Here is a 15,793-nt window from a genome sequence, read left to right as displayed (position 1 = left end):
ATTCTACCCATTACTTAGTAGGCATTTACAAGCATCCCTGTTGATAATGCTGACCTTGTGGTGGTACAAGTGGGGAGCAACCAGAGACTTGACTATGGGGGTCCCAATAGACAACATTTGGTCACCTGCCCATATTATTCACATGTGTAGTCAAAAGGGAGAAATGATGGTGAAGCAAAAGAAATGAAATTTATTCACAGTTTGACCCAAAGCCAAAATAGCACAGAATTTTATACAGTGAGAACAAAAGCCAGTAACTCTGCATATTATGTTGTAAGTCTGGGTCATAAATCCGGTTCACCTTCTGGTTCCCTCAGCATGGAGGTTGGGGGCAGTTTCCATTCTCAGCATGACATGGGGCTTGGGAAGGGAAAAAAATTTAAAAAAGGACCAATTAACTGTACTTAACCAGTACTTAGAAGTTACAAGCTGGGTGCTTCTTTTAAATCTTTTAATTTTAAAGAGGGTCCTTTTACACACTGAGAAACTGATATATTTTGATTTTTAAAACTCTTTAGCATATTTTAGTTTTTGTTATTTGTAAAAGTGACTTGCTAGTTGGATATTTTAAAAAAGATACTGTAATTCTTTTTAAGAAATTCACTGTCCAGAACCACCCAAAATTGACAATGGCTATATTCAAGAGGAACATGAGGTTTATGTATATAGACAGTCTATAACATATGGATGTAATAAAGGATTCACCCTGGTTGGAAAGAGCTCCATTTATTGTGCTGTACAAGACAACGAAGGAGAATGGAGTGACCCACCACCTCAGTGCAAAGGTAATCAGTTTGCAATAGTTATATTTTTGTTTATTCTTACCCTTAGGCCTGTGTATGGACTATAAAGATTCCGTGAACTCTCTTGAGAAATAAATGTAAAATGGTGTATATATTGCATGTCTTCACTTTTCTGTGGGACAGTTTTTTCATCAGATTCTCAGAGGGGACTATGACTTCTATACACACAGGCAAAAAGAATATAAAATAAAGATAAAAGCTTAAGAGACATTTGAGATATGTTAAAATTCTGACTTAGGTTAGAAAGAGAGGAGAGAGGGAGAAAAGCAAAAAAGAAGGAAGAGGAGGGGAAGGGGAAGAAATTGAAGGAGAAGGGAAAAGGATGAAGGCAAGATATTGGAAAAGATAATGACCAAGAATTTTCTATAACTGATGAAATCTACTAGTCACTGATCACTCACTTCTCAACCAAAAATAATGCAGGCCAAAAGATGATAAAAAGAAAACTTTAAAATATTGTAAGAAAATTACTACTCATTTAGAGTTCTATACCAAGTGAATTTATCTTTCAAAACTGCATACAAAGTTAAGATATATTCAGACAAAAACTGAGGGAACTTGTCATCGGCATACCAGATGTTATGAAAACTAAAGGAAATTTTCAGGTAGAATGAAAATAATCCCATGTTATACGTGAACTTGCAAGAAGAAATGAAGAATATGGCGATGGTTAATGAACACTGACTTCATGAAACAGCAAAATACTGTCTTATGATATTTGAATTATATGTAGAATATAAACATACAATAGAAATAAAGAAAAAAAGGAAATAAATTCAGTGTAGAAGTTCCAATGTTCTAGATGGACTGAAAAAAAGGGAAAATAATTAATTTGCATAATTGGCTTATAGTCTAATGCATATTGTATCACTAGAGTTGCCACAAAAGAATTTTAAAAGAATGTGTATATCACAGGCAAAAAGGAATGATAATATTTAATCCTGAAGAAAATGAGAGGAAAAGAAAAAGAAAGAAATGTAAAATAGGTGGTGGTTGAAACCCAAACTCATCAGTAATTATATTAATTATAATTTGACTAAGATTGTCAGACTCATTTTAAATATAAAGTCTAACTATTTACAAGAGACACAGTTAAATGAGAAGACAATGAATTGATTGAAAACAATGGGAAAGTATACTATGGAAACATTAACAAAAAATGGGGTAACTGTTCATATCAACGAGTACCTAAAGATAGGACAGTTTATCATAAAGGAGTCAATTCAGGAAATCTGAAATATGTATGCATTTGAAAAATAGCTTTAATTGATATGGACAAGAATGGACAGGAAGAAAAACAGACAAATCCACAATCACAGTTGGAAAATTCTACGTACTATTTCAACTAATAGAATGAGCAACAAAAATCATTAGAAATATGGAAGAGCCGAGCAACAATTAAGCTTAAACAAATTTATGTTTAAGAATATGGAAATCTTAATGACAAATGACCCATTTTTTTTCAAGTGCTTGTGAGACATCTACCAAAACTGATCATATGCTAGGCTCCAAACTTAAGTGGATTTCAGAAGATTGAAGTTACTCAGAGCATGCTTTCTGTCCACAGTGGAATTAAACTAAGCATCAGTAACAAAAAAATTAATTTTCAGGAAATATAAACCCTACAGTAGTATATAAATCCTCTGAATCAAAAATAAAAGCACTAACTCAGTGGAACAAAGAGTACCTTTTATACACAAGGGTTTTAAAATCAAAAGTCCATATAAAAACCTTACTTACTCCAATAATGACATTATTTGAGTGCCTGCTAAGTGCTGTGTTCTTTGCTAGGTATTTTATTAACTTGCCCCTTATCGCATCCTGTGATGTAGGCAAAGGAAACAGAAAAAAATTGGTACACACCATCTGAGTACCCAGAATACGGGGTGTGTGATGGGGGTGGCTGTAGTACTGGCTGATACAACCTGTTGCTTCAGGAACACGGCAGTGCGAAGCAACTTACTGAGTCATTTCCATTCATCTTTACAGGGATGCCATGCAATCTGCATTGGGCTTTTGGTTTTGTTTTCATTTTTTTATTGATTTATTTTTTTAATTGACACAATAATTGTACAAATACTTGAAAAATCTACAACTGTGCAGTGATCAAATCAGAGTAATTAGTATCAATCCGTTCTGGCTTTCTCCTCAGTTTACAGACGAGAAAAGCAAAGCTTAGAGGGATTACAGAACTAGGGATTAGACCTTGGCATGTGGCAAAATCAGCCTGGCACTGCCTGGACAGGAAGTCTGTATAAACAACCCAGACGTTGCCATTTTGCTAGATTTGTGGTTCTAAGAATATGTTTTAATGGAAGTTTCGCAATATGTGTTCTTTGGCCTGACATCTGAAGAGGAACTAAACAGATATATATAGAGTTGGTAACTGGTACAAGAGGAAAAGTGAATTATTTATACTCAGATCTATGAATTACTTAAAGAAGTGAAATAGGTTTCCAGACTAACAAACATATCCTGAAAGCACTGGAAAAAGCAACAGTGCTATGACTGTCCACAACAGTTCAGTGATAGCATCCTGTTGTTCCTTGGTCATGGCATAAGGGAAGGAAAACAGTTTTGAAGAGAAAATAAAGAGAACTGAGAATGAAATAACTACCAACTCCAACTTTGATTCCCCCCCCCCCACCCCCACACAGGAAACATAACAACCTCAATATGGTGTAAATAGAAATCTACTCTAGTCACTGGTAGGGATCAGAAGCAAAAACAATGTAGTATTTCAACTCTTTGACATATACATCAAGACTAGGTTTCCCAAAAAGTCAATTTAGGCCTTTGATGGGGGCAGAAAGGCCACAGAACGAGCAATGGCCAAGAAAGTTCCACTGGGAAAGCAATATTTAGCTAATTTTTTTTTCTTAACATTTTTTCTCCACAGGAAAATCATCAGGTCCCAAGCCCCCACCAACACCTCAGAAGCCCACCACAGTCAGTGTACCAGGTACAGAGGCCCCGCCATCTCCTCAGAAACCCACCACAGTAAATATTTCAACTACAAGAGCCCCACCAACACCTCAGAAGCTCACCACAGTAAATATTCCTCCTACAAGAGCCCCAACACCTCAGAAACCCATCACAGTAAATGCTCCAGATACAAGAGCCACAACACCTCAGAAGTCTACCACAGTAAATGCTCCAGATACAAGAGCCCCACCAACACCTCAGAAGCCCACCACAGTAAATGCTCCAGATACAAGAGCCCCACCAACACCTCAGAAGCCCACCACAGTAAATGCTTCAGATACAAGAGCCCCATCAACACCTCAGAAGCCCACCACAGTACATGTTCCAGATACTGAAGTCCCACCAACTCCTCAGAAACCTTCCACAGTAAATATTCCAGCTACAAGAGTCCCAACACATCAGAAGCCCACTACAGTAAATATCCCAGCCTCAGAAGCCCCAACAACTTCCCAGAAACCTACCACATCAATCAATTCAGAGACCCCAGCAACAACTCAGACATCCCCCATATCAAATGCTCTATCTATAAAGACCTCACCAGCAGCCCAGAAAATCATCATGGCTAATGCTTCTGCTACACAGACCACAACAACCACCCAAAGAGTCACCACTACCAAAGCTTCATTTACACAGAGTTTTCCAGCAACACGAAAGTCCACTACTTTACATGTCCCAGTGACTCAGGGTCTCCAAAGTACAAAAAGATTCACCTCTGCTCGTATTACAGCAACACAGCGCACACCTGTTCCCAAGGCAACCACGAGTTTTCATGCAACAAGCACATCAAAAGGGAAAGAAATGTCTCCTTCAGGTCAGTTGATATTGTTCATGAATGTGATCTAATGCTGTATAGTGAAATGTGAACTTGACCGAGATTGCAAGATTGAATAGTTTCCAATTTAGTATAGCCAGGGTTTATCATAATAATGCTTTTGACTCATTCATAATCATTGATAAATATAAATTGTTACGATAATTTTGAGTTTTGTTAGAATCTGCTGACAGGGAGTTAAGTTTCTGATAATTTCTTGATAGTAAGATTGGTTCAGTAGTTACTTACTGTTTAATCTTTTCAAACTTGTTTCTTGCCACCAAGTTAGATTACCAAATTTAGATGATGTTTGTTTTGGTATTCAATAACTGTCATAATTTGTATTTGTAGTGTTGAATGTCAAACAGATATAGGCTCTGGTGTTTATGTTACTTGGTTAAGTAAATAATGTGTAATTGTGTAAATTTATAATTCTTTTAGTTATAAAAATTTGTTGCTTTTTTAGTTTATTGATAGATATCTATAAATATTAAATTTCTAGCAAATCAGAAAAAAAATTAAAAATTTAAATTTTGTAAGTATTTTTTTCCTTTTTCTTTAGGTGCCGTCAGTCTTATATATGGTAAGTTTGGCTCCCAGACAGTTAAAAGAAATTGCCATCACTGTGGGATGTACAACCCATATTCCTGGAAGAGAATATTATCTTTTAACTGTCTTAGAAAAACCATCAAAATGCAGTGTTTGTGGGTACCTAAGAGAAAACGGGTAAATTCATTTTATCAGCATGTTATGTGGACACCATTCGGTACTCGATATGTTCCTATGTATTCCAAATCATGCTCTTGTTCCAAGGTAATTTTAGGACAACTTCAGGTCACAAGTCCAATCAATCAAGTAGTCTTACGTGCCCACTGTCTCAAAGCCCCATTCTAGGAATTTAAAGGAGTGTCAATACATTTTTTAAACAGGTATCAATACAGTTTTTATCCTCAGGTGTTTGACAATTGATCATAAATTACTCCTTCACCATTTCTAGATCTCTGTTCTATCCCAGATGAAACAAAAAGTGCTACTTTTGATGACATTTTTGTCTTTTCCCCTTCTCTGTCATTTAAAGCAAAGTTCCTTTATGAACTATTCTATTGCTGTAGACATGAGGCCAAAAACAAATCTGCATTGCAATTTCTTCTAGCATTTGGTACAGCATTTTTCTTTGTCCATACATATTAGATGTTATGAATTAACAAAAAAAAAAAATAAACTAAAAAGATGGTAAGAGAAATGTTAAGGAACAGTACAGCTAAGTTGATACACTGATAAGAATGTCCAGTTGAAAATACACTTTTATAAAAAAGTGCTTATTTTTATATTATGTACTTTTCAGCAAAGTTCCTTGTCTTACATATGCATGAAGTATCAAGGGACAATAAACCCTAAAACATATATTTTGTTATTGTTATTACTATTATTGTTATTCATTATGGTTATTTTATACTTCAAATGCTAGAAGATCTTAAAAGCTAACCGATTTATCTTAAAAGATTCCATCAGTTCGAATTCTCTGTTTATTCTATATTTAAAATAGAAATAAATGTATTCTAAATGAATTAAAAAAATCTCATGATTTAATGATTCACTGTTCACAAAAATGATGAGTTTTGTGGATGACCTTTTTCTTACCTGATTAACGACTTTCAGTGAAAGTTCAAAGGGCTTCTTTTTTCTCTGAAGTTCTCAAGGTCTATAATCCAATTTATTTCCCAGGAAACTCCTCAGGGTTGGTTGTAATTCCAGCTTGTGTTAAAAAACAAAAAGGAGCCCCTGCTTTCTTAAACCAGACATACAGCAACATTGTGTGTGTGTGTGTGTGTGTGTGTGTGTGTGTGTGTGTGTGTGTGTGTGTGTTTGTGCACACACACGTGCATGATATCTTGGGACATAATCCTGATAATTATCTTTAATTCTTAGATTTATTTTGTGAATCAGATCATTATCTCACTTTAAAGATAAGTAAACTGTATTGCAAAGAAATTGCTTTTGATTATACTGCAGTGTAAGGGAATGATGCAGATGATAAAACTTGAGAAATATTTGATTTTTTTCTATTTAATTCAAATAAGACTGAGGAATCTTCACAGAATTTCCTAAATTACCTTTTAAATGACCCTGGCACTATGAATTTTAAAGATACTCTTCTACTGGCTCTGTTGTCAATGGTTCTCAATATGTATTTATTCTTGCCTTTCATCTGCCAAGGACCTGTTTAGACTTTTGCCCCCCTAATCATCCTCTATGAGATTTTAACACTGTTCATTAAATCTATTTATGTATTTTATATGTTACTGTATTTACACAGATAAAAACTATTTTTTTCACCTACTTGGGATATTGTCCCCATTAAGAATTCGTGCTCTATATAGTTTCACTGGTTTTTGTTTTTGAAGACAATATCATATAGAAAAGAAGAAAGTGTTTGTATTTTGTGCTTTGGAGTCAGTCAGACCTTGGTTTGAATCTGTTTTTTTTTTAAATTTAGTAAATATTCAGTGCAAGTAATTAATCTCTTTCAGTCCCAATTTTCTCATTTATGAGACAGAGATTATGATTCCTATACAAAGTCTTTGAAGCTTAAGGTGATATTGGATTTGAAAACTCTAAGCACAGTGCCAAAACTTTAATGAATGTAGCTTCAAGAAGTTATAACACATCTGAGGAAAAGTTGTTTTCCTAATATGGATTCATAACAATTTTATCATTCCCTCTGGCCACAATGAAGAATAAAAGCAAATTTTAATTCAAGTAATATTCACGTTTGCTATGTAGCAAGTACTGTACTGACATTTTTATATGTATTAATTTGCTTCTTCCAATAGTCTTATAATGTAGCATTTTAATATTTTTCAGCTGATAAAACTGCAGTTTTACATAACTTGTAACTTATCCAAAGTTCCAGAGATAAAAGGCAATTATCCAGTGAAGGATAGCATCTCTTCCTAGTAATAGAACAAAAGCCTGTATAACTCAGATTAGACAGGGTAACCTTGATTCTTTCTAATATTGTTTTATTTTCCCCCTCTCATTGCTGAAATCCCATATTGTGACATTCCTAAATTCTTTATGGCCAATTGAAAGAATATTAAAGAAAAAGAGAACACTCAGTGAAATACATAGTTCTCTATATCCTTAATCATATACATATTTATCCTTTTATATTTACTTGACTATGGCATGAATTCCCAATATTCAAATGTAGCCAAAACCTAAGTGTACTTGCAAGAGTCTAACAACTTATGAGTTATTTCAAATGAATAAGTTGCTGATTCAAGAGTTACCACTGTGTCTTATTATGTTTCTTCACCTGACATACTTTTGTTCTACTACAAAGTGACCATAATTATCCATCTGCTATTCAGAGTTAAGACATCAGAAAATATAATCATGTAAGTTTTCTGTAATAGTTGTAGTCTGGAAAAGGAAGTGTGTGAATTTCTTTTATTTAAAAAATTGGAAAAACTACAGAGACAAAATCCGATGATCGTGTCAAGACACTGAAAGGGTCCAGTGGGTGTTGCTCAGAGGCAGTCGTGTTGAGAAAATTTATAAATCTGAAAATTTAATGTTTACTCAAGCACATTCTTTGTCCATCAAGACAAGTCTAGTGTGACTTCACTTGTCCACAGGCTCTGTATTCTTTTATATTAAGTATGATTATAAGCAAGAACCAAAACTGCTCATAGCTTTGTGTTTTTCATAACAGGTGGACTGCATTTCCACTGTGTTAGATATACAAGCATGACTTTTTGAAGTGAATAGGCAAGCCCACATTTTTTTCAGAAAAAGACATCATTTAATTAACACCAACTAACAGATAAAATTCTGATAAGGGTTCTTTGGGAACAGAAATGATACTCTATAACATAGCACCCATCTCTTATAAATTTTATTTGAATAACCTGTTACTTTTATTTTAAAATATTATGAACAATTAAAATCATGTCATGAACCTGGAGCTAGAAATAAAAATATCTTTTTTCAGTCTCAGTTTTCTCATCTTCAAAAATGATATTCAGTGCAATTCACTAAGCACTTCCTTCTGTGTGCTCAGCACTATACTGATTATTGAAAGTGATCAAATGAGATAATAGGTGGCAAACTGCTTTACAGTGTTTTAATTACTATGTAAATATGGTTCTACATAATAGGAAATCTTACTAAAATACTACTTTTGTTAGAGAATCTCCTTTTCTAAAATTATGTAATTTTACTAACTAATCAATTTAGTGATTCAGGACACTTGAATTATAATTATAATTTCCTTTTTATTTTATAATTTAATTTACCCCAAGTTGTATAAACCTTAAATTGACTTTGATTCACCTTTGAGTTGGTTTCTATAGATACCAAGTGAATTTTGAGATTATAAATTATTCCCTTTTTTCCAAAAGTTGTTTGTTTCTAATTTGAGAGCTAATATGCTCTTATTAATTTACAGAGAATGTATAGAGAGTTTCATTTCTCATATTTCTGTTTTGCTCTGATTTTCTGTTAAACTGTCGATCTCCCAAACTTTGAGAATTACATACACGTGTTGATCAGTGTTCTTTCTAGTAATAATCTTGTGTTTTTGTCATCTTCATATTCTGCATCACTTTTGAATTTCCTATCCTGATTTTCATTCAAATTCCAGTGAGATTAAAAATGGTATGATTGATGGGAATAGGTAAGAGAAAGGAAATCTCAAAACTTTTGAGGAGTTGTGATTTATTTTATGAGCTAACAATATAGTGCTGGAGGATCAGTTACATTTACTAGGGAAAATAGTACAACATCCCTGTTGTGAAAACAGCTGGGTTTTAACAGTCGTACACCTACATGGCAATGCAATTATGAAGCATCTATAGTTTGCTGATTTGGAACCAAATACACTCATTCGTTAAGGACATTGGTGGCAAATGGGGTAGGGAGGGAAAGGGAGAAAGAGAATGAGAAAAGAGTGAATGGGTAGCTTTCAAAGAAAGGTCATGTAAAATGCAAGTTATGAAAGTGGTTTTCTGTTGACTGATGTATCTAATTATTCCCTGCTGTTCAGCTCAAAATTGTGTTTTTTTAATCTTAAAAGTAAATACAGCTTGCCGAAGTGAAATTTCATCTCTAATAGACTGTACACTGAAAAACATTCTGTAATCAAAGTAAATACATTTTTCCTTCCAGTCTCATTTAATAGTGCAGTTCTCTTTCCTGTGCTGGAGATATGCCTACAAATCAATTATCTCTACCATGAACTAAATAAATGGCCTTCCTATTAACCACATATGTAACTTTGACTTTTCTGGATCTCTCTATATATATTCACCTACAAAATGAGAATGAACTCCATTATTCCTTCTAACTCTTATTCAGTCATCATATTTGAACTACTAATGAACAAAACCTTTAAAAGTAAGCATGGTTGTGTTGAAACACCTCAGAATTCTCTAAAATCTGTCAAATATTTGTATTTGAGCACTGTGATACTTTATTTCTTTTTCTTTCAAAGAAGATAGAACAAATAACATGCAGTATTTATTGTCAATCCTGTGACATAAGGAATCCATATACCAAATGCAAGCCATGTCTCCCGTTTTTTTCTTTAATTTGTTTCATAACTACTCTGTGTCATTGTGAAGCTCCAATGTATATGCCATTGCCCATGTTTCTATTAACTGTGTTACCACATTTTTCCCCCTCAAGGATTTGTTGCTGCTGCTATAATAATTGGTATCCTAATTCTAGTCAAATTTTTCTGGGACTATGGAAAATCAGGGTGAGCAGAAATTCTGATAATTTTTAAAAAATCTATTCTTAGCTATTTTTTTCCAGCAAACTTGATACTATATCAGTAGATAACTTTCTTACCTTAATTGTATTTTTGGACATTACCTCTTCATTCCTTCTGTCTGTAATTTCTGTCCTGGGAGAAGAGACATTGTCTTTTTCCCCGCCCCAAAATATTCAAGGACATTAGCCACATTTCAAAGGAAAATGATTGAAAGCCAATCTCACTTTATGATCTCTTAAATCAGTATATTCTTTTTCTACTCAGTATAATTTATAATATCTATGTATTATACAGAAGAAAAGAAATCTAGGAAAGGTCAACCTCTAACATTGTTAGATTGCCTGTGATGAGATCTTTTTCTGTACTGTATTTATTAGCTATCAGTCTAACCAAAATCAGCCCATCAATTAAGAAGGCAGGCCCTGGGTGTGACTGCTCACTGAGTCTGTCATTCGTGAGCTCTGTGACTGTGCTACTTAACCTCTCTATGCTTCAATTTTTCATGTGCAAAATGTCATACCTACCCCATGGGACTGTAAAAGGGATCACCTAAGTTGTAGAGAGTAGAACAAGTTGGTTGGCACACAATACATATTCAGATGTTAAAACAGCAACAGGACAAAAAAAATCAGTATAATTCAAAACACCCAATCTGCATTGAATCCTCATTTTAACTATAAATGTCATGGTTGGCTTTGATGTAGCCTATAGACAGAGTGATTTAAATGCACCCTGATTTGTTTTAGAAATTTAACTGTTTAGAAATCTAATTGTGAAATTCATTTAGACCTGAGTTAGTTCTCAGTTGCCTGAATGCCTGTCCTTTCTTTTTTCATTATTTAATACAAGTAACTACATTTTAATTTTCTTACAAAATTTCCTGTTTGGTTGATGTGGACTATCTAATTTTTGCCCTCAATGACTCTCTCTTTTCTCCTTAAATTAACAATAGTATTTAAGCCTATTATAAGCTGAAGTATATGAACATTCTTTAAATCACTAAGTGTTTTAATCTTTTGGTAAAAATACTTGGCCATCAGGTCCTAGAATTAAGGATGGAAAGGTTAATAGTTTTTGCAGGTACTTGTTTAATATCAATTAAATAGTCTAGATGCTACAATAGCAAATATATTAGGATATAACTTTTTCTAACTTAAGAATGTGGTTTAGAGCCTAATAAAAACTGTTGGAGTTCTTAGACATACAGAGTGAGTGAAATTGGAACAAATACCTGAGTAAAATTACCTGGGAAAAATATTCAGTCAATTCACCAACCTTATGTACTTGTTTATATTTGTTCCCTATTTTTAGAGTGTTATGAATTTATCAACTTGTAAATTATTAGTTTACCAAAGTTAGTTCTTTGGTGCTCCATGGGTCAGGAGAAGTATGGCAAGGATGCGTTTACCAGCTTTCATCATCATCTTTATATACTTCGGTAAAGTAATTTGCCATGATATTGTAATAGGATGAAAAGTGCTGGAATGTAGAAGCAGTGAGTATTTGTTTTGAATTGTATTTTGGGATTTTTGCAGTAAACCTAACTGCTTAATTTTGGAAACAGGGAAAGTCATGCAAACCCATAAGAATCAGTCTTTTCCATGTATACCTAAAAGATAATCTCCTTGTCTTATTTTGAAAATATAAGCTGTTGAGGGTAAGAACTGACTTTATACATATCTAGTTAGTCTCCTGATTCCATATTTATTTAATTAAAAATTTGAACTTCATTAGGACAGAAGATACAGTTAATTAATGTGAAAGTGATAATATAACTATCTAGTCATCCTTTGTGTCTGTCTGCTAGAGAGTTTACTTCTTTCGAAGTGTTGGGTTTGTACAGTAAATTTTAGTATAGGGATGGGAGAGTAAGCAAATGCTTGATTTTGTTTTGAAATTTACATTATATAATTCAATTAGTTTTTCCTTCTTTACTATCCAGCTCTTATAACACACATGAGAACAAGAAAGCACTCAATGTTATGTTTCATAATTTAAGTGAGGCCGATGATACCTCAGAAGTCAGATCTTCTGACAAATTACAAAAGGTATATATGGTTTAATAAAAGCACATTTCTGTATCTTGCAAAATATCCGTCAAGACAGTTGGCTTAGGGTTTCTGCAGGCTCTTAAAGGATAATAGAGTCTTAAGTCTCTATTATTGTCAGAATTGTTTTTCTTTGTTGAACAAATGATTAACACTGAATCTCTCCTGTGACGTACATCATCCATTCTTGCCTTAGCAGTATGCTCATCATCTCATTCTGAGTCGCACGCTGTTCATTGTACTGATTAGATGCTATGATGCCACAAATATTTGGGAGGGGAACAATGATCCGTTAAGGCTTAATAACAGTGCTTTCATTATGACAATTTGCATAATGAGATGATTGGCCTGTTCTGTATTTATTTCTCCTTTTTCTTAGTGGCTTTTAGACTTTTCAGTGTTTAAGAAATTTACAATATTTGTTAAGACATCTTTTTATGAGTCATACCTATGGATCTTAAAATGCATTGTTTGTCTCTACACAAAAATTACTTGATGTAAATGTACCTGTGAAATTTTTGTTCTAAATCTCCTAATGAATCTTCCCTCTATTTCACATGTTGTATTTAGGATATTTTCATTGATTTTGGTATAAAAGTATCTTAAATTATTCTAACTTGGCTACCATTAATCTTAGAAACTAAACACTATGTCAGATTTTTATTGTTGCTATAGCTACTAAACTGTACTTGCAAAGGTTATTCATGCTTTTTAGTTACTAATTTTGCATTTGTTTTGTGCCCCCAGTTAACCAACTGTTTTGGGCATTTTATCACATAGAAACTAAAACTTGATGTTATCAGTAAATAAAACCATTTTGATTTTAATTTTTTTTTTTTTTTTAACTTTCAGGGCACACATGTATAACTTTGACAGTTTTGCTTGTGACACTAGTAACCATTGGCTATCTGAATTAGCCAAAGAAGAGTTAAGAAGAAAGTGTACTCAAGTACACAGAACACTTATAGTTTGTTAGAACGTTCTGGAGGAGTGGATACAATAAATGCAGTAGTGCTCTATGTTTTACATGTTATCCCTGTCTTTAAGGTATGTTAGGAATGTCAACAAAGCAAGGAGAAAGGTGCCTGTCTGGAATCATGTTCCCAGTGCACCCAAGGCCTCTTGAAAATAGAACAATTCCCAGAATGGAGGGTGTTCACTCTCCTAAAAGTGTAGGAACATGTAGAGATTTGTTCCTGCTTAGACTAAGAACATGAAGAAAAGGAAATAACTGATTTCTTTCACTAGATGTGTAATGTTACTTTTATTTAATGAAAAATAAAAAGTTAAAAACATTAATTGGCAAGCAAAAACAAAAAACAGAATCTAGTCTCTTCCAAACAGAATTGCCAAAAAGAGATGAATCACATTCTAAAATGATTCTTGACCTATCGGGCATTTTCATCTCTACTTAGTCTATCACTTGTAAAATGGATAAACTGTAATTTTGTCCTGAGAACAAATGTTTTGTTTTGTTATGTTTTTCCCAGTAAAACAGAATTGTGAAAAGTGTCTTCTTTGATTAATATCTTTAAAAATACTCAGATTGCACTAACACAAGATTCTTTATTTCTGAAGAAATGTGTTATGGCCAATTGTAAATCTTATTCTTTTATAATATTAAGATTAATTTATTTATATTTATTTATGTCAGTGAACATTTTGGTTTCACATGTATAACAAGAAAACTTAAGCAATGTAAAGAAAAATTTATTTTCCCTAAATAGAAATAAATAATCACGTTTTGTCTCATGTAGTATTTGAAATTTATTTTCTTAAATGTGAATATTTTATTTCTCAATCAGAGTTTCTCTTCCTGCCTGTAAGTAGTTTAGAATGTTGTCTTTTGATTATCTTGGGGCAAATCATTTTCAGTTACTTTTAAATTTTACTATATTGTACTTTCCTGTTATGCCCTTTCTTTTTAGTTTATTATTTGTTATTGATTCACTTCAAGGCAACACATTAATTTCTGAGTTCTTAATATGTTAAGAACATATTAAATCCTTATTGTCATTTGGTTACATTCTAAGTGTTTGACTAGACTAGTCTATACATATAACTAGACTGACAATTATGTTTGCTTCATCTATTTTGTGGGTGGCAGTGAAAAACTTTGACAAATTCCACATTCTTCATGACATTTCTCTATAAATACTAAAATAAAACTTTAATGAGGACATTCTTAATCCTAACCACAATCATCACAATTAACAAGATTAACACTTATTTTTGTTAGTTTCTAATATTACAAAATTCTTTAAGCTCTCCTAAATACTCTGGGAATGGGCACACACCCACCTATTGATTCATCCCTTCGTTAAGTATGAGGGCCTGCTCTACTCTCCTGCAACAACCTGGTACTTCTTAAAAGCAGCAAAGACACCACTGGTTCAGTTATTCAGAAAAACATAGAGCCTACTACCTGCTAGGTGTTAGGGTTCCAAAGATAACCACAATGTCTGTCCTCAAGTTGCTTATAGTCTACCTCAGGAAGACTGAAACTATGCTTATATGCTTATTGAGAGAATGCAGACTTGAGTTGTAGCACACACCTGTACAGAACACAGTAGGTGCTCATACTGTTATCTATTAAGGAGATGAGTGGTGGGCAGGGTGGCATCCAAGACGTGGTGCTGAGCAAGAGAAGACGAACAGATGGAATTACCAGGGCAGGACTGGGAATGACAGTGAAGCATAGTAGAAGTAGGAAGAACTTGGAAGAGGATGTGTCGTGTTCATTGTACGAGTAAAACGTATAAAACTCGAGTCTTTATTCTGCCTTAATCCAAATAAAAGAATCAATGGGAGCAGGTTTATAATAGTAAGTATTTTAAATATTGAAGAATAGTGAACTTTGACAACATAATGCTTTGAATTAGCCTTAGTACTTAGATAAGGGCAAAAGCTAAAAAAAAAAAAAAAAAAAAAAAAAAAAAAATAACACTCAGTTACATTGGAGAAAATAATAATTCAACCATTAGGCATGTGGGGGATGCCAAGATGTTCTTGTAGGATTTATATTCAAAGCCCATTGTCATGAGCCTAACAGTTTTATTTTATCTCCAGATAAGCTCCTTGAGAGATTGTACTTTGATAGCAAAGGTTGTGTGACCTTTCCCTCTTGAGACTGATCCTTATTTGATCTAGCAAACTATACTTGCTTACCACAGAAATTTGATATAACAGTATGTAACCACTATCATTACAAGTTGAGCATCCCCAGTCTCAAAAAGTCCAAAGTCTCAAACCCTCCAAAGTCCAAGACTTTTTGAGCATCAGCATGATGTCATAAATGGAAAGTTCCACACCTGACCTCCTGTGATGGGTCCCAGTCAAAATGCAGGCAATACACACTAAAATATAT

The 15,793-nt window shown here is 33.6% G+C and overlaps 1 protein-coding gene across 4 annotated transcripts in view; it reads left to right on the top strand.

Annotated features, from left to right (window-relative positions):
* CD55 (CD55 molecule (Cromer blood group)) overlaps positions 1 to 14,182 on the top strand; it is a 42,909-nt gene extending 28,727 nt beyond the window's left edge. The window contains exons 6-12 of one of the 4 annotated variants that reach the window (XM_079107893.1): positions 597 to 785; positions 3,703 to 3,765; positions 4,516 to 4,599; positions 5,162 to 5,182; positions 10,291 to 10,363; positions 12,321 to 12,426; positions 13,279 to 14,182. In XM_079107893.1, the coding sequence (XP_078964019.1) occupies positions 597 to 785; positions 3,703 to 3,765; positions 4,516 to 4,599; positions 5,162 to 5,182; positions 10,291 to 10,363; positions 12,321 to 12,426; positions 13,279 to 13,293 (551 nt within the window). In that variant the 3' untranslated portion in view covers positions 13,294 to 14,182. The other 3 variants (XM_079107892.1, XM_079107894.1, XM_079107891.1) reach the window with 3 other exon arrangements.
* The last annotated feature ends 1,611 nt before the right edge of the window (positions 14,183 to 15,793 follow it).

This window comes from Sciurus vulgaris, assembly GCF_902686455.1.
Source record: "Sciurus vulgaris genome assembly, chromosome: 12".
NCBI classification, from domain to species: Eukaryota; Metazoa; Chordata; class Mammalia; order Rodentia; family Sciuridae; genus Sciurus; species Sciurus vulgaris.
This window is presented reverse-complemented; position numbering and strand designations above follow the sequence as displayed.